Source organism: Lutra lutra, chromosome 7 (assembly GCF_902655055.1).
Source record: "Lutra lutra chromosome 7, mLutLut1.2, whole genome shotgun sequence".
Lineage (NCBI taxonomy): Eukaryota > Metazoa > Chordata > Mammalia > Carnivora > Mustelidae > Lutra > Lutra lutra.
In genome coordinates this window covers 133,056,453-133,079,785 of record NC_062284.1, presented here as the reverse complement: position 1 = coordinate 133,079,785, position 23,333 = coordinate 133,056,453, and the positions used below count along the sequence as shown (strand labels likewise).

Here is a 23,333-nt window from a genome sequence, read left to right as displayed (position 1 = left end):
AAAACAGGTGAAGGGGAATAGGAGATGCAGGCTTCTAGCTGTATAACTGATGTGGGAATCAAAGGCAAGAGAAAAAAATTAAATTTCCTTACTACTTACAGCCCATTGACAAGTCCTTGAAACAGGCAGAGTGACATTCCTCTAAGAAATCAGCTACTTCAATGTTGCTAAGGGCAAAAGGTAATCTTAGCCCAACCCCCCAGGATCCTGTGGTCTACTTTAATATATAAAAATTCCTTTGGAAACTTCCTTTATCTCTACTCCCCCACTAAGATGTATGTTGGCAACCATCCCCCAAGGATATGGCCCACTGATATACATCTGAAGGGTCTCATGACTAAGGGTTTACTAGATAGTAATAAATGACTTTTCCTAACAACATCTAGCCCCCTCAAGATCCCGGAAAGCTTGCTTCTGAAATTCCTTAGAGACTTAAGCTATCCCTAACCCCCTCCCAGCTTGAAAATAATGGGCCACTTCTCACAACTCCAGTGCAACTTTTTCTGGCCACAGGTCCTGTCCCCGTGCTTTAATAAAACCACCTTTTTTGCATGAAAGATGTCTCAAGAATTCTTTCTTGGCCATCAGCTCCATACCACAACATTTTCCTACATCATTTGATGTCTAATGTGAGCCTCAGTGCAGACTTGCTAAGTACTTTCACTTCTCTTCTACTTTCATTCCAAGGGCTTTTCAAGGGGTATGGTCTTCTTGGAACACTTTCATGTCAATTACTCAGGCTGCAATCTTCTAGCCCGTAGCTACGCTACGGGGAGAAGAAAGCCTGCCTTTTGGCTGAAAGTTAGTACCCTGGCTGGAATGGTAATAAGACCCAGAAACCTGATGCTCTCTCTTTATTCCTGTCCTTATACAAAGTTGTCTGTCTTGGGCACAGGACAGCGACCTAAGAGACTAGTATGGCTGCTGATCTTAAGACTCCAGCACCAGGTTTCCTTCTCACTGGTCTGTGATCTCTTTCATATCCCTGGTCTAGCTGCTTTTGGCCACTTAGAACTGGCCAAAACCAATACATATTGAATTAAAGTCCTACCGGGGATGGTTCCTAGAGAAGTTGGTGGTAAAGACTATATTTATTGGAATGTTGTTTAGACCATGATGGACTTCTATCTTTACTGTTTTTGATCAATATCCTCTAATAACTACGTAAGCTACAAGATTGGGTAACTTCCCCTTGTAAAACTTTCCTAATGTTTCCCATCAGTTAAAAACGGCAGGTTCTTCAAGGTAAAATAAAGCATGTCCTTCCTGGCATGACCTTTAAGACAAGGTAAAATAAGGTATGGTCCTTATAGCATGACCTCTAAGGCATGATATCTTGGTCCATACACTGGCACCCATTTTGCAGTCCAGAATATGATGGCGAAGAGGGGGGTGGGGGAAAGAACTCTAGCATCCCTCCTCCCAGGCCTTTTAACATCAGGGCAGTGATCATACGGATTGTGTTCAAGGGACATCTCAGGCCACTTTGACACCAGGAACATCTGATTCCACCCAGGAAACCAGGGGGGAAGAGGTATTTTCTTGGTACTGGATCTTCTCTCTTCAGTTCCCAAGGACTCTCCCTTGGGATCCCTTTTAACCCACTGGAAACAATTCAGATTGCAAAATTTAGCAAAGGACTGGCTGTCTGTAATACTGCATGGCCTCAGGAGGATCTCAGATCTGTTCTACAGGCAACAGGGCAAATGGAGCAGAGATACCCTAGGTCCAGGCCATCAAGGCTCTAAATCAGGACCCGGACCTAAGGGCCTCTTGCAGAACATGTTTGGTCAGTAACCAGGCTAGTAAACTCCCTTCTGATATATTAAATGATAATTATCTAAATAGGCCTCCTCCTGATAGAACCCAGGTTGCTAGAGGAAACACAGGCCATTCTTAATGAAGGGGACTGACTCTCTCGCTGTTCCCCCTCCTAATAAGAGGTAGAGGCTTCTCCCTCGTTTCCCAGGTTAATAGCTATAATTAGAGCCAGCTATGGACAGTCTACCTTAGTACCAGGACTTTAAGGAATATTCCCAAATAGCTCCCCAAACTCCCTTTGTTTTGGGGAAATTCCCTATCTTCTGTGGCCTGACATGGACTGCATATTTCCACTTTGGTGGGGAAAAAAACATGGTGTCAGCTCATCCCCTCCTCCTGTTTCTACACCATCTTGGGTGCCGCCTGGTTCCTATACCATCCTCAGTGCCTCTGGCATCACTGGCTCCTTTTCCTCCCCTCACTGCCAAGGATAGAAGAGCACTTCCCTGGAGTTACCACAGCTCACTTCAGATTTCTCCACCAGTGCCCCAGGTAAAAACTGACAGTGGGGAACAAATTGACTTTTACAGTGGACCCAGGTGGAACACAAATCGGTATTTAACTGATTTAAGTTCATTGGCTTAATTAAAAGACATGTCTTTAGAGTCACCAGCATTAAACATGCAACTTTCATTCTACCAGGGATTACTGAAGGTCAAATAAGCCGTGTTACCTCTGTTGCAATTTGTTAGCAAATAGATGACTTAAAATGGTTAATTTTGTCTGTCTCAAAGTTTTCAGGGGTAATTGTTAAGATAGCTTTCAAAGTCCTTCGGTAACCTGAAACTTTAATGTTTTGCTTGGATGATAAACTGGGATTGAATTCATTGGACATCTAGGTATTTTCCAAATAGGATAAAGTGCTAAAGCACTGATTACCAAACGTAGGTTTGTGCTCTGGATTTCTTATTGCAGAGAAACTATAAGAATATATGGGTCTGTGGTGCCTGGGTGGCTCTGTCGTTAAGTGTCTGGTGTCTTAAAAAAAGGATATTTGGGGGCGCCTGGGTGGCTCAGTGGGTTAAGCCGCTGCCTTCGGCTCAGGTCATGATCTCGGAGTCCTGGGATCGAGTCCCGCATTGGGCTCTCTGCTCAGCAGGGAGCCTGCTTCCTCCTGTCTCTCTGCCTGCCTCTCTGCCTACTTGTGATCTCTGTCAAATAAATAAATAAAAATCTTTAAAAAAAAAAAAGGATATTTGGGTCTGTTGGAAAACATGCTTTGTGCTTAGCTGATTCATAAATTCACTATCTAAAGAATTCTGGTGTAACAGTTCATGATTGGTTACTACTTAGTCTTCACTGGAGACTAAGTTTCTAAGAGTCAGAATTCTGCAAAATGTAATTAAGACTGAGAAATAAAGGAAGTAACTCTGTATGTGTAAGAAAGATAAAAGGAATAGAAATACATTTTTGTTGAAGGTAAAAGAAAGTAATTTTTTCCTAAAATGACACTGGTTGTTCGGAGAGACATGTCTTGGGACAAAATCTGAATGCAAGGGAAAGCTATAGAAGGGTTTCAAGGGAAATCTTTGAAAAGGAATTTTATGTGTGGTCAGGATGAACTAAAGTTGAAATGAATGGATTTTAAAAATACCCTGGTATAAGATTGAAATTCTGCTTTCCTCTGTTAAAAAGACAAGTTTTCTTGGACTGTCGGTCTGCCTTTTTTTTTTTTTTTTTTAAGATTTTATTTATTTGACAGAGATCACAAGTAGGCAGAGAGGCAGGCAGAGAGAGAGGAGGAAGCAGGCTCCCTGCCGAGCCCGATGGGGGGGCTGGATCACAGGACCCTGGGATCATGACCTGAGCTGAAGGCAGAGGCTCTAACCCACTGAGCCACCCAGGCGCCACGGTCTGCTCTTGATAAGAAAATATAAACAAAGTTGTTTTCTCTTTTGTCCGTCCAGACAAACCGTCCAGACAAACTGGTTTCTAGGTTTTGTCTTTATCAGGTCTTTAATGATCTGTAATCCTATTTAGGCTTGTGCTTTAAAATTTTCTAAGGTTTTAAACAAGATTCCCCAAGAATTAAATCATAAATGAAGTCTCTGACTAATTAGGCTTCTTTATATGGTATGTTGGTTCTGGTAAAAGGTTATCACTCGGGGCACCTGGGTGGCTCAGTGAGTTAAACCTCTGCCTTCTGCTCAGGTCCCCACTCAGGGTCCTGGGATGGAGCCCCGCATCGGGCTCTCTGCTCAGCGGGGAGCCTGCTTCTCTGTCTGCTTGTGATCTCTCTGTCAAATAAGCAAATAAAATCTTAAAAAAAAAAAAAAGGGTTATCACTCAATATTCTGATTATTGAAGTGTTCTTTGTCACAGAAATAACTGAATTTCCTTGTCAACTGCATTATAATGAACTCTCATCAGATCATTAACAATGTCCATTTCTGAGTTTTTGTCATTTCTAATTGTTCTTATTCTCTTGAAAAATAAGTTTTGGGGCACCTGGGTGGCTCAGCTGGTTAAGCGTCTGCCTTCAGCTCAGGTCATGGTCCCAAGTTCCTGGGATTGAACGCCACTTGGGCTGCCTGCTCAGCAGGAAGTCTGCTTCTCCCTCTCCCTGCCACTCCCCATTTGTGCTCTCATGCTCACTCTCTCTTTCTCTCAAATAAATAGAATCTTTAAAAAAAAATGAGTTTTGTCTTCAAGGAGATTCATATAAAGGACTTTTTTGACAAATAACAGATATTTGATATCTTTACAATCATAAAACTGAAATGGATTAAGAATTTACAGAACTAAAAAGCTAGATTCAAACTAAACAAGAATTGGTAACATGGGACTAAATGAACTGAAAAAGATTATGGTTTTATGATTCTCACTTGAAACTGCTGATTAATGTTTACTCTTCTGGATTAAGGAAACTTTCTCTTAAGATATCTATGACTTACAGAAATATGATAAAGTATTCATTTGTGAACACATTGAAGCATTTAACTTTTCTCTCTACCAGAACCCTGTGAAATTCAAAGGTCTCACTAAGTATTCTTTCTTTCATGGCAAGCATAGTCCTTTGCATAAGTTCAGTAAGAATCTATTCTCCTTGTAACAGAACACCAATGGAAACATTGGTTATTTTACAAAGCCTTTTAGAAAGGCTTTGACCAGAATGTCATATTTGAGAGACACATTCATAGACTCAGATATGACCAAAGAGTTTTCAGGAATTGAGGCTGACTTTATGAAACATGGAGCCATAAAGCCCCTTAGAAATGCTGGCCTGGGGGCGCCTGTGTGGCTCAGTGGGTTAAGCCTCTGCCTTCGGCTCAGGTCATGATCTCAGGGTCCTGGGATCGAGCCCCACGTCGGGCTCTCTGCTCAGCAGGGAGCCTGCTTCCCTCTCTCTCTCTCTCTCTGCCTGCCTCTCCGTCTACTTGTGATCTCTGTCTGTCAAATAAATAAAATCTTAAAAAAAAAAAAAAAAAGAAAGAAATGCTGGCCTGATACCTTGCTTACAGAGTTCCCAGCAGTCTTACCAGATGACTAAAGAAAGTCAATTCGTGGCAGTTGCAAGAACCTCAGGATACTTTGGGGGCCTCAGAAAGAGAAATTCACCCAAACCTACAGATATTGCAGGCATGTCTGATAGCAAGAACTTGGCTTGGCTTCTGGCCTAGAGAGTACTAAAAGTTCAATCTAGACTCCTTATGAAAAGTTTCAGCAGCAGATTTTAAAGATCTATATGGCCAACCGCTATTCTTGCTGAGCTTATGAAAATAGACCAAATTTGTTAAAATTGAACTTGTTTTACAAATTAACCTCAATGTATCCATCTCTGGAAATAATGGTGATTTTAGAGAGAAAAATTATTTCAATAACCCACCTTGTTAATCTTGTTAAATTCTAGTTCTGATTGTCTTTGAATGTTTGTTGTTTGCCTAAGCTAGACAACTTGAAGTAACTTCAGAGAAATTGCCACAATAGCTCATGTATAGACAATCCTTCCTGGTTATTCTGTGGGAATAATAACAGGATCCCATGAGCATATGATTATTGGAACAGCTGCCAAATGGGATTGATTCCCCAACAACTCCATAACTCAACTATCTCCCTGACCAATTCTGTGTGGCAGGGGTGACAAAATCATTCCTTAAAAGCCAGAGAATAGGGTGCCTGAGTGGCTCAGTTGATTAAGTGACTGCCTTCGCCTCAGGTCATGATCCTGCAGTCCTGGGATCCAGTCCCACGTCTGGCTTCGTGCTTGGCAGGGAGTTGGCCTCTCCCACTGACCTCTCTCCTCTCATGCTCTCTCTCTCATTCTAATAAATAAATCTTAAAAAAAAAAAAAAAAAAAGTCAGTGTATACCCCACTCTACAGGCTTAACTATGGACTTGTGGAGATAATGGATGACCCCACCTTCCCTATGACTGGATTAGGTGATCTGCTGCTCTCTCCCGAGACAACACTTCTCCCATTTGCCAGTGACTCCTCATAATTCAAATACTGTTAAGGACATACCTCAAACAAAGAGGGTTTCTAGATGGTTTTATTCCTTAGTTATATTTATCCCATGAGTTACCCCTATTGATATAAAATTGCAAATAAAGGCTTTAGCTGAGCATAGAACAGCTACCTTTAACCAGACCCAACTTGTAGTCACCCACAAATTCAAAAGGTGTCCTTCCAAAACCAAATGGCCCTTGATATCCTGACTGCAGAACAAGGAGGCCCAGAATTAGATGGCTGGCTCCTAACAGGGCCCACAGGCTATGCGGCTCTACCTTGTGTCCACAGCTTCCCCCGGGCTGGATAGGCCACAGTACCCTGAGTTTTGCCTGGATGCACAGACGCGTTATCAAAACCATTACCAACCCAGTTAACCTTCCAAATCTTAAGCAACAGTCAATACATTCTGCTATTTCATTGGTATGACCACCTAGCATCCATATTTGTTCCTTCTTTGGAACTAAGGGTGTTGTTTGGCACATGGAAGCTCTTAATAAATACACAAAGCCCTAAATGACCCTCAAAAATGGCATTTCTCTATTAAATACTCAAGTAACATAAATGCATAAAGCAGTTTTACAAAGTAGAATGACACTACATGTTTTAGTGCTACACAAGGTAGAACTTGTGCTGTTGTAAAAACAGAATGCCGTGTATACATTCCAGATAACCACAAATTTAAAATTTAAATTTAATTTCTGGGTTTCTGATATGAATACTCAAATTGGTGCTTAGAGACACAGTGAGAGAGGGAATACAGGCAGGAGGAGTGGGAGAGGTTGAGGCAGGCTTCCCGCCAAGCAGGGAGCCTGATTTGGGGCTGGATCCCAGGATACTGGGATCATGACCTGAGCTGAAGGCAAATGCTTAACAACTGAGCCACCCAGGCATACCTCAAATTGGTGCTTTAAATGATCCCTCTCTTTCCTTTAATGAGCCCTCTTGGACTAGAGAAGGATTTTGTCAACTGTCAAAGGACTCTTATTTGGGCTTTGTTATTCTAATCACATTTTGCTGTTTTCTCCCATGTCTCTCCACCTGATACAGAGACTCCATCACTGCCCAAACTTCAAGCCGATAGATGATCCTGTCATCAGAAAGAGACTCATACATGCGGTCTCCCTTGGATTCCGCTGCCTCTGCCTTTTGTAACTTCTCTGTATATAAGCCCAATGTTGGCCCATAGGTAGGGACAGCTCTACTTCTCTATTCAGCTGGAAGAAGTTACAGAAGATGAGACCTTCCACCTCAGGAACCTTAAAGATTTAAGGGTCAAAATTTTCCAGGGGGGAATGATGTAGAAAACAAAAGCAGAAAAAAAAAAAAAGAAAGAAAAAGAAATTCTCAAACTGCCTTACTACTACTTACAACCCATTGACAAGTCCTTGAAACAGGCAGAGTGACATTCCTCTAGGAAATCAGCTACCTAGATGTCGCTAAGGGCAAAAGGCAATCTTAGCCTGACTCCCCAGGATCCTGTGGTCTACTTTAATATATAAAAATTCCTTTGGAAACTTCCTTTATCTCTACTCCCACACCAAGATACATATTCGTAATCATCCCCCAAGGATATGGCCCACTGATATACATCTGAAGGGTCTCATGACTAAGGGTTTACTAGACAGTAAGTAATAAATGACCTATTTCAAACAACATCTAGGCCCCTCAAGCTCCTGGAAACCTTGCTTCCAAAATTCCTTAGAGACTTAAGCTATCCCTAACCCCCTCCCAACTTGAAAAAATCAACCACTTCTCATGACTCCAGTGCAACTTTTTCTGGTCACAGGTCCTGTCCCTGTGCTTTAATAAAACCACCTTTTTGCATGAAAGATGTCTCAAGAATTCTTTCTTGGCCATCAGCTCCAAATCCCACCATTTTCCTACATCGAATGAATAAATCATGGGAACAAAGGGGACTTAGGGAATACAATAACACACAGAAAATACAATGGTACTGTAATAGTATTTTACAGTGACATATGGTAGCTACACTTGTAAACACAGCAGAGCCTATAGAGGTGAATCACTATGTTGTACACCTGAAACTAATTTAACACAGTGAATCAACTACACTCAAAAAAAGCGGGGGTTGGGGGTGCCACCTGGCTGGCTCAGTCTCGAAGCCTAGGTCTTCCTCCCTGGGGTCATGATCCCAACGTCCCAGGACCGAACCCCACATCCGGCTCCCTGCTTGGCAGGAAGCCTGCTTTCCCTCTCCTACTCCCCCTGCTAGTGTTCCTGCTCTGGCTGTCAAATAAATACTTCTTAAAAAACGGGGAGGGGGGGGTAAGCTAAAATCATGCTAACGCACGCTGTATCTAAAAACATTTTCAGGGGCACCTGGGTGGCTCAGGTCATGATCTCAGGGTCCTGGGATCGAGCCCCACATCGGGCTCTCTGCTTAGCAGGGAGCCTGCTTCCCCCCCTCTCTCTGCCTGCCTCTCTGCCTACTTGTGATCTCTGTCAAATAAATAAATAAATAAATAATCTTTTTTAAAAAAGGCATTTTCAGCGCGCATTAACAAGTCAGCATGTTCTATCCACAGAATTAAAAAACACAAGCTACACAGCTAGAGGGGGAAAAAAAAGGAAGGGGGCATCAGGACAAAGACCTGGAGAAATGGAGAGGGAAGATGTACAAGGAAGTTTTCAAGGAAACCTTAAATTCAATTTGAAAGGTAGGATAACGCACAGCAGAGTTTCAGTCGCAAGTTTCCTAAGGCACCCAGAATTCTGTCACAAGTTTCCCAAGCATTGTTCTGGCACGCAGAATTCCCTCAATGACTAACTCTCACAGAATGAAGGCATAATCACAGAACTCCTCCTCTGAAACAAAAGAACAATACTTCTGAGTACGCCTTTTCACAGGTGTGCTCAGGGGAAAAAAAAAAAACAAAAACAAACAAACAAAAAAACCAAAGAACCAAAAACCGGAAAACCAAAAGGCCAAAAAGTTCCAACTTGCAGACCAGGGGGCTGTGGGCGAGTCAGGTATCAGCAAATGGGACTCCGGGGGCCGTACTGGGCGGGCAGCGTCGGACACACAGGACAGAATGGGCCTGTCCCCAGAGCTCTTCTCGTGGCCCCGCCGCCTTTCCCACCCCAGGTGACGACACTTTTGTCCTCGTCGGAGCCCCCTCCGACCCCAGCCGACAGCACTTTTCTCGGACGCCCCGCACGCGCTGCCCAGAGGAGGCTGCCAGCCGCACGCCCAACCACCGCTCTCGGAAAAGTCCTCCACGGCCTCACGAGAAAGTGTTTGGCCTGGCAAGTCCGCGGAATGCGCCATCCCTTCCAGAAGTAGCCTGAGTTAGAAACTAGGAGAGGGAGGCGGAAACCAAAAGAGTCAAGAGGGCAGCTTCGGGAGAGGACGAGGCGGAGCAGGGCAGCCTCGGCCACGCTGGCTGCGGCGTGAGGCAAGGGGGAAAACGCTGCAAAGTCGGTGCAGGGGGCGCTCGGCCTCCCGCGGCTGGGCGGCCGGACTCTCAGGGAAGCAAGCCTCCTGAGGCGAGGGCGTCCCGACCATCGCGCCGCCGGAAACGCCCGGCCTGTAGGACGCCGCGCCGCGGCCTCGGACCGGGCGGTTTCGAACCCCCACCTGCCAGCCTGCCCAACCGCGTCCCCGCCGCCCTCACACTCACCGCGCGCGCGCGCCGCCACGGCGCGGCCGCCCACCGCCCTCCGCCCCGGGCGCGATCTCAGCCCCGCCCCCGTGCCCGGCCCGTGGACCGGGCCCCTTGCGGCGACGGCGTCGGGGCTACGTCACGGGCGCGTGCGCTCTCCGCGCGCTCGGGCAACGACCGGGACGGAACGTTACCCGCTGGGCGTGCTGGTTTCCTTAGAAACGGAGCCGCCCCGGAGAGGCGGTGGAGAAACGAGGGCTAGCTTCGGGCCCCTGGTGAAGCCAGGATGCCGTCCAAGGGAAAGGATAAAAGGAAAGGCAAGAGTAAAGGCAAAGGCAAAGACAAGAAGTAAGGAGAAACCACGCTGGGGTCCCCTTTCCCTGAGCCTGCCCTTGGGGACTCGGGGCTGGAACAGGTGGGGCGCTGGGGATGGCCGGCTGGTCAACTGCCCTTCTCTTGCTCTCCTGGCTTCTGAACAGGACAGCCTCGTTGTTCCAAAATTCCCCAAATGCATACGAAACTGTACTGCTTCGATCTATACAATGGAGTGTGAGATTTGGGACCCTGAATAGTTTAGACACAGCCCCTGCCTATGTGTATGCATTAACTATGGAGGCAGATAAGTTCCCAAAGAATAAAATACAGGAGCAAATGAAATAGGGGATCGTGAAAAAAAACCACAGAACTGGGAATGGGGAGGAAGAGTTGGTTCTGACACTGAAGAACAGAAAGTCAGCATAACATTTCTTGGTATAATGAAGGTCCTCTAGACCAGCAATGTCCTGTGGGGTGTTGATCGGCATGTGTGGCTATTAAATTAAAATTAGAATTAAAAAATCAGATCTTCTGTTGTAGTAGCCACATTTCATACACATTTCAACATGTGGCTACTGTTTACTGTATTGGACAGCCAAGATATAGTACATTTCTGTCACCACAGAAAGTTCCATGGGACAGTACTGCTCTAGACCAGTGGTTCTCAACTGGGGGCGATTTTGGCTCCCGGGTACATTTGGCACTATCCAGAGACATTTTTGGTTCTCATCTGGGGATATGTACTACTGGCATCCAGTGGGTAGAGACCGAGGATACTGTTAAACATCCTGCAATGCACAGGACACCCCCTACCTGCCCTCCAAACAGAATCATTTGGCTCAGGATGTCAGTAGAGTCAGGGTTGGAAACCCCTGCTCAAGATTGTAAGCTTCTCTAGGCACTAAGCATATTCACCGTATCTCTAGGACCTAGCAGAGATCCTGGAACATAGTAGATGCTTATTATTTGTTAAATAAATTAAGGGGTCTGTATATGCTTCAACTTGAATCTTCTCTTTTTTCCATGGGAACTATGCTCTGGGTTCATTCTTTACCCTCCCACCCCAGCCTGAGAGATCACTGTGGTGTAGTTGAGAATATCTTAAACATCTAGAGAATGTCTGGGTGATTGAAGAAGTAGTTCCTTGGGTTTTTTGAAGGATTCCTTTTGGTTCAAAGGAAAACCTAAAAGATGTGAACAAATTGGGTAATTGTTCAGGTTTCCCCAAGCTGGTCAGAACATTGGCATTGCTCTAGCACTAACCCATTCCACGCTTGGAGTTGCTGCTAGATTGCCACTGAATCTATTGGGTGACTTTCGGGGTTTGTGGGAATCCCACATGGTGTCCAGCATCAATCACTATAAATGGGACCAAAAGGAAATCCCCCAAACTTGTAAAGTTTATAAGGTAACTTGTTTAAAGAGAGTAATACATGCTCAGTGCAGAAAGTTTAGGAAACATGGAAAGTCAAAATAGAAAACAAAAATCACCTGTAATCGTATCATCTAAAGATAACCACTACTATCATTTGGGGATATTCTTTTTCTTCTTTATAAAATGATAGCCCAGTGTACCTATTTATTTTTAGCTCCCCCCTCTATTAATATAAGTATTCTTCTGCAGTGTAATTTCTTTCTTTTTTACATACTTGCATAGTTAAGCACTTTTTAAAAAAAGATTATTTGAGAAGGAGAGAGAGAGCATGAGCAGAGTGAGGAGGGAGTGAGAAAGAGAGAATCCTTCAGCAGACTCCTCAATGAGCATAGAGCTGGGACCCTGAGATCATGATCTGAGCCAAAGTGAGATCATGACCGGTGCTGGGTTAGACAGTTAACCAACTGAGCCACCCAGGTGCCCCAGTCAGGCCCCAGTCTTGCACTTTTTTAAAGTGTCAAGGGCTTATCACATTCTCGGAACTCACTAACCTATGTTTTCTATTTTTGACCATGTATCAACAGTACATTTATCAACAATGAGGAACATTGAGGGTAACAGACCTTGTATTCCTTGGATTTTCCATGACTCATAGTTTGAGAAATCCTGCTTTGTTTTTACAGTCAGTGTTAGTGGTTGCTTTATGAGAAATCCTAGGTGCATGAACTATTCTGAGCAGCTTAGACCTGATACCTTCAGGGAGTAATTGGATGATTATAGCAAGGCAGCCTATCACTCCTGCCTAAATCATGCTGGAAAGGAAGGTCAAAGCTATAACAGGTTAAAGGGTTGGAGGTGGGGCTGGCCTTAATTTGAAGAGAACAGAAAGGAAAGGGATGGAGAACCAGGAGTTGGTGGGGATGGAGGGTGAGAGTATAGAAAGATCCCCACAGGGATGCCTGGGTGGCTCAGTTGGTTAAGCCGCTGCCTACCGCTCAGGTCATGATCCCAGTGTCCTGGGATCGAGTCCCACATCGGGCTCCTTGCTCATCAGGGAGCCTCCTTCTCCCTCTGCCTCTGCCTGCCATTCTGTCTGCCTGTGCTTGCTCTCTCTCCCTCTCTCTCTCTGACAAATAAGTAAAAATAAAATCTTTAAAAAAAAAAAAAAAGAAAGAAAGAAAGATCCCCACAAATCTGTGTGTGAAAATATTTAGAGTTCAAATACAGGTAAAGTTCTTATTATCTAAATATTTATGCATCCAGTGCCTATCATATATAAGGGACTTTTTTTGGTTAATCCTCATATAATAAAGCTTTTTTTTTTGAAAAACTTTCCTTTTGTCACTTTAATCCTTGAAGACATACTTTACTATTATTATTTTTAATTTCTTTTTACCTCTGTATAAATGATAATGATTTGTTTCTCAGCCATTCTTGAAGCTTGGTACATTGTGGCACCAGCCAGTAAAGCATTTAACATACTCGTCCTAGTGACTTGATCTTTTGTCCAAGGTCTAGCCAGGAAATCCACCCCCATACACACACACAACCTAAAACAAAACACAACTGGAGTTGGAGTACATGGAAATTACAGAACAATGGACTTAAAGTTACACTACAAATGTAGTATCATGCAGAAGGGGAACTAAGGTAATGGATTTGCAGGAGTGAGAACTAAGGTCTAAAACTGAGTGAGTAGGAACAGAAGTGACAGTTCAAATATGAGAAAAAGAAGTAAATGAAAAGATGTGAAAGATTTACGAAATGAATGTGACTTATGCCTCCCCTCCTTGTTTTTCCAGTCCTTTAGAGTAATGCTCCAAAGCTCCCCCTTCCAAGAAGTCGCCCACTTAACTCCCTTATCATAAACGTGTATTTCTTTTTTTTTTTTTTAATAAATGTGTATTTCTATTAACTCATTCACCCAACAATATTTGATCATATGTGCCAGGCAATGCCAACCAAACAAATAGTAGTAAAAGAAAGGTATAATTCTAATATAGTAAAGAAATGGTTATATATTGTCAATGTCCTCTTCCCATGCAGGAAGATAATAAAAGCTGATGAATCTGCAGTGGACAGAGCCAAGGCCAATGCCTCCCTTTGGGAGGCCAGGCTGGAAGTCACAGAACTCTCTAGGATTGAGTATCGTGATACTTCACGGAGACTGGCAAAAAGTAATGAGGACTTAAAGAAACAGCAGTATAAAATGGAAAAAGACACCATGTCTGTATTAAGTTACCTGAAGAAGCAGGATCAGGAAAAAGATAATATGGTAGGTAGGTAGAAACTCTCCTGAGCATCAGTAACTACCTCTGTCATACGTGAAGCAGTATGTTATTTCTGAATGGCTTTACTGTTAGAATTGGCTCTTTATTTTCAGCCCTTATCCCATTGTTTTCTTTTTTTTTTTTAAGATTTTATTTATTTATTTGACAGAGAGATCACAAGTAGGCAGAGAGGCAGGCAGAGAGAGGGGGGAAGCAGGCTCTCCGTTGAGCAGAGATGCTCATGCGGGGCTCAATCCCAGGACCCTGAGATCATGACCTGAGCTGAAGGCAGAGGCTTAACCCACTGAGCCACCAAGGCACCCCCCCCATTGTTTTCTTGTCTGAAATAAAGATTGATGGTCATAAGGGAACATTATGATCCATTTTATTTTAAGAAGAGCATAGGTTATGACCTATATGGGTTTTTTTGTGTTTTTTTTTTAAATTTTATTTATTTATTTGACAGATAGAAATCACAAGTAGGCAGAGAGGCAGGCAGAGAGAGGAGGAAGCAGCCTCCCCGCGGAGCAGAGAGCCTGATGCGGGCTCTATCCCAGGACCCTGAGATCATGACCTGAGCTGAAGGCAGAGGCTTTAACCCGCTGAGCCACCCAGGCGCCCCATACCTATATGTTTTTTAAAAGATTTATTTATTTAAGGGGGGGTGGAGAGATGGAGCGCTCACACAAGCAGTGGGGAATGGTCAGAGGAATAAGGAAAGAGAATTCTCAAGCAGACTCCCCCCTAAGCGCAGAGCCCAGACACAGGGCTCCATCTCACATCCCCAATATCATGACCTGAGCTGAAATCAAGAGTCCCAAGGCTAAACTGACTGAGCCACCCAGGTGCCCCTGACTGATATGTTTTTGTTTTTTTTTTTAAAGATTTTATTTATTTATTTGACAGACAAAGATCACAAGTAGACAAGAGAGGCAGGCAGAGAGAAGTGGGAGTGGGGGGAAGCAGGCTCCCCGCTGAGCAGAGAGCCCGATGCGGGGCTCGATCCCAGGACCCTGAGATCATGACCCGAGCCGAAGGCAGAGGCTTTAATCCACTGAGCCACCCAGGCGCCCCTGATATGTTTTTTGATATTGATAAATACTTTTTATGATTTATAAAGCAATTCATTAAAGACTTTTATTTTTTTATTTTTTTTAAAGATTTTATTTATTTATTTGAGAGAGAGACAGTGAGAGAGAGCATGAGCTAGGAGAAGGTCAGAGGGAGAAGCAGACTCCCCATGGAGCTGGGAGCCTGATGTGGGACTCGATCCCTGGATTCCGGGATCATGACCTGAGCCGAAGGCAGTCGTCCAACCAACTGAGCCACCCAGGCGTCCCCATTAAAGACTTTTAATAATCCCATGTAGCTACTATTATCATTGCCATTTTATAGATAATTGACTTTCCAAAGGACAGATACCAATTTATGCTTTACCTGGGTGACCCAAAGTCACACAGCTTATGGGTGTGAAAGTGGAATTTAGGTGCAACTCCAAATTCTTCTCTTTCCCATCTGCCTCTATGAGCTGCATGAATATTACTTATATATTTGCTTATTGTCTCTTTTCCTGATTAGAATGAAATCTCACAGAAATAAAGGATTTGGAGGCTTTATAAACTGTTGTTCGGTGCTACATCTCCAGCACCTAGCACAGGCATAGCACATAGTAGGCGCTCATTAAAATATTTTTTGCATGCATAAGTGAAAGGCTTGTGAGTGTACTGATACTTTGGAAAAGTTAATACCAATCAAAACTTAGTTTAAGATGAGCGTGAAAGCATATTACAGAAATCAGGTAACTGAACATTTGTTTTGATGTGAGTTTTGTTAAAGTAATTTTTATGCACTACTGTTTTTTTTTTACCTTCTTTTCTAGGCAACTTCCATTTTAAAAATTACTCTTTCAATAGTAGGCATTATTAAAATTGTCTTCTATAAAGTATTATTCTAAAGTAAGCTTTTAGGTCAAATAATTTTCCAAATACATAGAAGCTTTGTGGCCTGCATTAGCTGATTGTTCTTCATTTATCAGTGTCACTTGTATTTCCTGATTTTCATCTGCCTTCATATATCAGAAGTCAGCATCTGGTTATAGCAAATAACATAATTTTCTTATAATCGCAGATGCCCATTAAAACCAAAGAGACTATCTTGGAAGGCAGATGTAAAGTAGATTCAATATATCCTGTTTAACTAGCTCTCCTATACTTGTGTTACTCATTCTACTATATCCTAGAAATGTGTCATTAAGTTTTATTTAAACTGTTTATAGTCTTATGTTAATTATAGAAATATTAGAAATGAAACATGTTTTGGAAACATATCTTGAACAAAATTAGTGTTTTTGCATTTAAGGCTTTGTTCATGCACAAAATCTCATATTTCATACATGACTTACATGACTTAGAACTGTCACAACTTATATCTTAGAATTTTTAGGTTTTCCTTAAACTAGTCTAATTACAGCAATATTTCACTTATGTATCCTCTGATTCTATAACCATGTCAAGGAATTGTTAGTTTCAAAAGCTACTCAGGTTTCCTACTAAAACATACTAGGAGCCTTGGACAAATGATTGATTCCATGACCGGAGCAGGGAAAGTAAAAGATAAGCCTGGAATCATGTATGTAATCACCTGTGTAAGAGGTGAGTAAGAAAATTAAAAGGCAGGGTAACTGGCTAGCTCAGTTGGTGGATCATGTGACTCTTGATCTCAAGGTTGTGAGTTCGAGCCCCCATGTTGGGTATAGAGATTACTTGAAAATAAAATCTCAAAAAAAATTAAAGGGCACAGGTACTAGCTTGAAGGGGCTCCCACTGGCCAAATCTGAAACAATCAAAATAAATGATGATAGTAAAAGATTATAATCCACTGAATGAAATAAGTCCATGAGTGCACAGTGCTAATAAAACATACCTTAGTAAATAAATAAATAAATAATAAATAAAATTAATAAATACATTCTACTGCTTACAGTAGAATGTAGTAAATTATTAAATTTAAAGAATGGGGGAGTTAGGTACTGGCACAAAACCAGACACATAGATCATTGGAACAGAATAGAGAACCCAGAAATGGACCCTAAACTCTATGGTCAATGAATCTTTGACAAAATAGGAAAGAATATCAAATGGAAAAAAGACAGTCTCTTGAACAAATGGTGTTGGGAAAATTGGACAGCCCCATGCAGAAGAATGAAACTGGACCATTCATTTCCTCACACCATACATAAAAATAGACTCAAAATGGTTGAAAGACCTAAACATGAGATAGGAATCCATCAAAATCCTAGAGGAGAACACAGGCAGCAATTTCTTCAACCTTGGCCACAGCAACTTCTTGCTAGTCATGTCTCCAAAGTCAAGGGAGACACAGGCAAAATGAACTATTGGGACTTCATCAAGATAAAAAGCTTTTGCTTAGCAAAGGAAACAGTCAACAAAACCAAAAGACAGCCTATGGAATGGGAGAAGATATTTGCAAATGACAAAGGGCTAGTATCCAAAATGTAAAAAGAACTTATCAAACTCAACACCCAAAGAACAAATAATACAAGAAATGGGCAGAAAACGTGAATAGATATTTCTCCAAAGAAGACATCCAAATGGCCAACAAACACATGAAAATGTACTCAACAACACTTGGCATTAGGGAAATACAAATCAAAACCTCAATGAGATACCATGTCACACCAGTCAGAATGCCTAAAATTAACAAGTCCGGAAACAACAGATGTTGACGAGGATGCAGAAAAATGGGAACCCTCCTACACTGTTGGTGGCAATGCAAGCTGGAGCAGCTACTCTGGAAAACAGTGTGGAGTTTCCTGAAAAAGTTGAAAATAGAGCTACCTTACAACCTAGCAGTTGCACTACTGGGTATTTACCCCAAAAATACAAATGTAGTGATCCAAAAGAGGCACCTGCACTCCAATGCTTATAGCAGCAATGTCCATGATAGCCAAACTATGGAAAGAGCCCAGATATCTATTGACTGATGAATGGATAAAGGAGATGCAGGACACACACACACGAATATTACGCATCTATAAAAAATGAAATCTTGCCATTTGCAACAACATGGATGGAACTAGAGGGTATTAGGCTAAGCAAAATAAATCAATTAGAGAAAGACAATTATCATATGATCTCACTGGTATGTGGAGTTTAAGAAACAAGGAGAGGACCATAGGGGAAGAGAGGAGAAAATGAAACAAGATGAAACCAGAGAGGGAGACAAACCATAAGAGACTCTTAATCATAGGAAACAAATGAGGTTGCTAGAGGGGAGGAGGGGTAAATGGATGGGGTAACTTGGTGATGGACGTTGGGGAGGGTATGTGTTGTAATGAGCACTGGGTATTATATATGACTGATGAATCACAGACCTGTACCCCTGAAACAAATACTACATTATATGTTAATTACTATAATTTAAATAAATTTTAAAAAAAAGAATGGGGGAGTTAAGTCACCATTTGGCATCATGGTAATAATTGATATCATCAAGAATCTTCAGTGGATGCTGAAACTAATGGTAAAAGTTTGATGAGCAGAAGGGTACTTGCATCATCTAAACGTATCTTTCCATAAATTACTTAATAATTATAAAAGGAAAAGTTGTAACTTTTAAGTGGAAAAACCTAGAAGACATAGTCTAACCAACCGATGAAAATTAACATCAATTACCTCAGGATGTAATGCACTGAAAAGCATACATCATCACTTAGACAGTATATGCCTGCCAAAAATGCATAATCTGAATTCGCTCATGCAGAGACATCAGACAACCCCAACTCTGGCTGCTATTCTTCAAAACTGTCAAGACCCTAAAAGACAAAGTCTGAGAAACAGTTCCAGATTAAAGGAGACTAGGATACATGATAACTAAATGTGATGCATAATCAAGGATTATATCCTAGACCAGAAAAATATAAGTTGCAATACAGGACACTACTAGGACAATGGGCAAAATTAGAATATGGACTATATATGAAACAATAGTCTTATATCAATGTTAAATTTTCTGATTTTGATTACTGTGCTTCTAAAAGAATGTCCTTTTTCTTAGGAAATATATTCTAAGGTATTTAGGGGTAAAGAGGCATGATGTCTTAAACTTAGTCCAGGAAAAAATGTGTATCATTTATATATTCATATATTCATATTTTAGATAGATCTATCTATGCATACATAGAGAGGGACAACACATTGGGCAAAACTGGGTGAAAAGCATATGAGAAATCTTTGTACTCTTCTTGAAACTTTTTTTCAAAATAGCTACCCAGATAAGAGAAATGTAAATCAAAACTACAGTGAAGTATTACTTCATGCCTCTTAAGATGGCTACTACTGTCAGAAAAATAGAAAATAACAAGCACTGGGAAGGATGCAGAGAAATTGGAGCCCTTGTGCACTGTTGGTGGGAATGTAAAATGGTGCAGCCATTATGGAAAACAGTATGTAGGTTCCTCAAAAAATTAAAAATAGAATTACCACATGATCCAGCAATCCACTTGTGGGTAAATTTCCAAAAGAATTTAAAGCAAGATCTTGAAGAAATATGTGTGCACCCATGTTCATTGAAATATTATTCACAGTCAAGAGGTGGAAGCAACGCAAATGTCCACCAACAGAAGAACGGATAAAGAAAATGCGGTAAATACATAAATAGAATATAATGCAGACTTTCAAAGGAAGAAAATCCTGTTACATGCTACACATGGATGAACTTCAAGGGCATAATGCTAAGTGAAATAAGCCAGTCACAAAAGGACAAATACTGTATGTTTCTACTCAAATGAAGTATCTGACACACTCAAAATCATAAAAATAAAAAGCAGAAAGGTGGTTGCTAAGGGCTGGGGAGTAGGTAGGAGAAGAAATTAGCGTTTCATAAATATAGTGTTTCAGTTTTGCAAGAGGAAAACGTTCTAGAGATCTGTTGCACAACATTGTGAATATATGTAACACAGCTGAACTGTGTACTTAAAAACAGTTCAGATGGTAAACAAAATGTGTTTTTTAGAAAAGATTTTATTTATTTATTTGACAGAGAGAGAGATCACAAGTAGGCAGAGAAGCAGGCAGAGAGAGAGAGGGGGAAGCAGGCTCCCTGCTGAGCAGAGAGCCCGATGCAGAGCTCTATCCCAGGACCATGAGATCATGACCCGAGCTGAAGGCAGAGGCTTTAACCCACTGAGCCACCCAGGTGCCCCTGTTTTTGTTTTGTTTTGTTTTGTTTTTTAACACAAAAATATTGGTTATTCAAGCAACTCTGATGATAGCCAGGTTTTAGAACTGGCAATAGCAGGTTGAAGGCATGGAATATGTCCCCTTTTCTCTTCTCTCCAACTAAAACATAAGTTTTAATATCATGCAAATACTAGGCTACTTAATAAAGGTAAGATACAGGGCAATTTCTTTACCTTCCTGACTCTGTATTTCCAACTTCTACAGATTGAAAAACTGAAACAACAATTGAACGAAACAAAAGAAAAAGCCCAAGAGGAGAAGGAAAAATTGGTGAGTATGTAGGTACATTAATGCTTTCACTTACTGGGTGGTCAGGTTTCTGGCAAGCTCAGATATTTAAGGCACAGAAGAGTAAGGGAATAGGTCCTCCGAGTAGTTCAGTGACTTTAGCGCTCACACACTTTATTGTATAGAAGCTCAAAAATAACATAAAATTATGTTTTTGTAAAAAATGATCTGGTAGTAGTGGTGCTACTGAGTTTGTCCATTCTTTCTATGGCTTTTCAGTGGACAGAGGTAGGAAATATGTACTTTTAAAAGATTATATAATGAGCCCATACCAATGTTTTCAATTCAGATGCAGGAGTACAGGATTTATTACTTGATCTGAGTCTCCTTTCTCCCTCACCAAAGGTCCTGTTTTTTTGTTTTTTTTGCAATACAGTGATAGCAAATTAATTTATTTAGTACTTTTCCATTCCATATTACCAGGAGAATTGATTTCAACTTTCCTTTTGCCTACATCAGACTGGTTGGTATTCAAAACTGTACCACCAGACTCCAGAAATGATTTGATCATGGCACGTTTCACATCACCAGAACCATCTGGATAGATAGGCTGAAATAATTTGTTAAAAGCTGTGCCTCCCTCCACCTTCTCAATTTTTCTTCTTTGATCTCACTGACCAGTTTATCCCAATTTCTTGCATAATGAGATGATGATGGATATAAATTCCTTATGTCTGCTATGAACTGTTTTTGGTTTAGACACATCTCCTTGCCCCCTTAGCTTTTCCCATCTCACAGCCTCTGTCTTGATTTCATTTTAATTTCTTTTTTTTAAGTACTTTAAATGTGCTCTGTTCTGGTATTATAGGATGAAGAAGTCTCAGTTTCAAACTGTGATCCTCTCCAGAAGGGCGTCTCATCAAAGCAGACACCTCTTTTTTTGAAAATCCCACATTCATGTTATTCTTCTGAACATTCTTGATTTGACCATTCTTGATCCCAAGTGTAATGATTACTTGAGCTATTGTTTGATACCAGTCGTACTTGATTTTTGACTGATGAATCCTCTGGGACGCAGACACCTCGGATTGATCCATTCTGAGCTTCTTGACACCTTTTAATCCAGACAGCAAAATCAGGATCTGCCCTATCTAATTCCTATTCTAGAAAAGTTCTAGAACAATAGCATAGTTTTTTCATGGTATTCGCATATCCCTTTTCTCAGCATAGCAGTGGAATTATTTGGATTAAGTTCAAGAGATTCCTTTGCCTCAGCAACAACATCATGGTAATTCCCAAGAAGAGCGTGATAATAAGTTTGTTGACAATAATACTGTGCATCATCTGGTTTATGTTCCAAAGCCTTAGTCAGCTTCTCTAATGCTACCTGGGGGTCCTTATCAATCAGAGGATCTGAGAAGCTCCAGAAAAACTTCTGGGCTGGCAGGTCCTGTTGCAGCTGCTGCCATCCCTAATAATCACTGTTGCTGTTAGAGCTGCTACCCACAAGGTTATGAGCTCCCCCACTGCCCAAGGGGGATGCTTTTCCAAAACTCCTATTCTTAATGATATTGGTATAATTGAGTAGTTGCTTCAAACCTCAATACACCTAATACCAATATTACCACTAACATAGACTAGTGGAAACAGTTTTAAGATTTTAGGGGGTGCTTTTCCCCCTTAGGATATATACCAATAGGGATCTATGATCAAATTACATTACCATTTGAAATAATTCCTGTGAGGTTATGCCACCAACTCAAGAACACATTTTGCTTTTGACTTTTAGAATCACATTAAATTGTGCATCTAAAATTATATAATTACATAAACTATTTATATGGCTCCAAAGTCGAAATCTATCAAAATGCTGTATTCTGAGAAATCTAATTCCTATCCATGTCTTCACAATATACCAGAGTATATTGTCAGAATTGATTTTTGCCAGCATGATGGGTGAGAAAGGGTATTTCAGTGTATTTTAATTTGTATTTCTCTTATTATGAACTAGGTTGAGCATTTTTTCAGGTTTGAGGGTCATTTGCCTTTCTTTTTGGTATTTCATTCATTTTAAAAATTGTTATTGACCCTTTCTTCCTCCACTTCTTCCCTCCTTTTTTTCTCTCCTCTCCTTTTCTTCCTTTTCTACCCTTCCTCCCCATTCTCAGCCTTCTCTTCCTCCCTCTTCCCTTCCTTTATTTTTTCCCAACTTCTCCTCCTTTGTTGATTTATTAGAGATATTGTCCCTTCCTTTATCTCTTGGTTCACTAATTTTAATTTAGGGTTAGGGATATTATTTGTCTTACAAATTAAAGATGTTTTTAATCTTCTCACACCTCTTTTTAATAATTACCTGCATTTTCTGTGTAAGATCAGCTCATTTAAGAATTTTTTTCTTATTCAAGGCACTTGGGTATCTTCTAACAAAAAGTGGAACTTTATGCAAAAATAAAAAGGGAACATTTCTTCAAAGATAGACAAATGGCCCAAGGCTTCAAAGGGAACACAACTCTGTGGGGTTTCTGTTCTTTTTCCTAACTCTTTTATCTAACTCATTTCCTAATTCATTTTTGCATGCAGGAACAAAAGTATACTGTGCAAATAAATGAGCTGGAGGGACAATTCCATCAAAAAGCCAGAGAAATTGGCATGATTCAGACAGAGCTGAAAACAATAAAACAATTCCAGAAGAGAAAAATCCAAGTGGAGAAAGAATTAGATGACGTAAGTTTCTTTATTTCTTTAAATAAAGGCGATTAGCATTAACGACAAGCATACCTCGGAGATATTGCAGGTTCACAATAAAGTGAGTATCACAGTACTATACTTACGTGTGCAAAAGCCTTCATAGGCATTTACTCCTGTGAGATGGTAAAGGACTCCCTTTGACATTTTAGAGGTTATCTGAAAGTGGAAGACAAAATGAGTGTAGCACCAGGAGCAAGTCTTATTTCTAAGACTTTTCTTTTTTCTTTTTTTTTTTAAAGATTT

General features: G+C 41.2%; 2 protein-coding genes and 1 pseudogene across 7 annotated transcripts in view; 1 reads left to right on the top strand and 2 right to left on the bottom strand.

The window, feature by feature from the left end:
- ENTPD5 (ectonucleoside triphosphate diphosphohydrolase 5 (inactive)) overlaps window positions 1–9,973 on the bottom strand; it is a 46,250-nt gene extending 36,277 nt beyond the window's left edge. For 5 of the 6 annotated variants that reach the window (XM_047739360.1, XM_047739364.1, XM_047739367.1 and 2 more), the window contains exon 1: window positions 9,913–9,959. The gene's annotated coding sequence lies outside the window, so the exon portion shown is untranslated. Of the gene's footprint in view, window positions 1–9,912 lie in introns of all 6 variants that reach the window. The other variant, XM_047739358.1, reaches the window with a different exon arrangement.
- Window positions 9,974–10,042: 69 nt separating this feature from the next.
- The window catches only part of BBOF1 (basal body orientation factor 1), a 40,398-nt gene continuing 27,107 nt past the window's right edge, over window positions 10,043–23,333 (top strand). Inside the window, exons 1-4 of the mRNA XM_047739357.1 lie at window positions 10,043–10,242; window positions 13,631–13,859; window positions 20,319–20,384; window positions 22,923–23,066. Of these exons, the coding sequence (XP_047595313.1) occupies window positions 10,181–10,242; window positions 13,631–13,859; window positions 20,319–20,384; window positions 22,923–23,066 (501 nt within the window). The 5' untranslated portion in view covers window positions 10,043–10,180. The remainder of the gene's footprint in view (window positions 10,243–13,630; window positions 13,860–20,318; window positions 20,385–22,922; window positions 23,067–23,333) is intronic.
- On the bottom strand, window positions 20,721–21,811 carry LOC125105688 (protein SGT1 homolog; annotated as a pseudogene).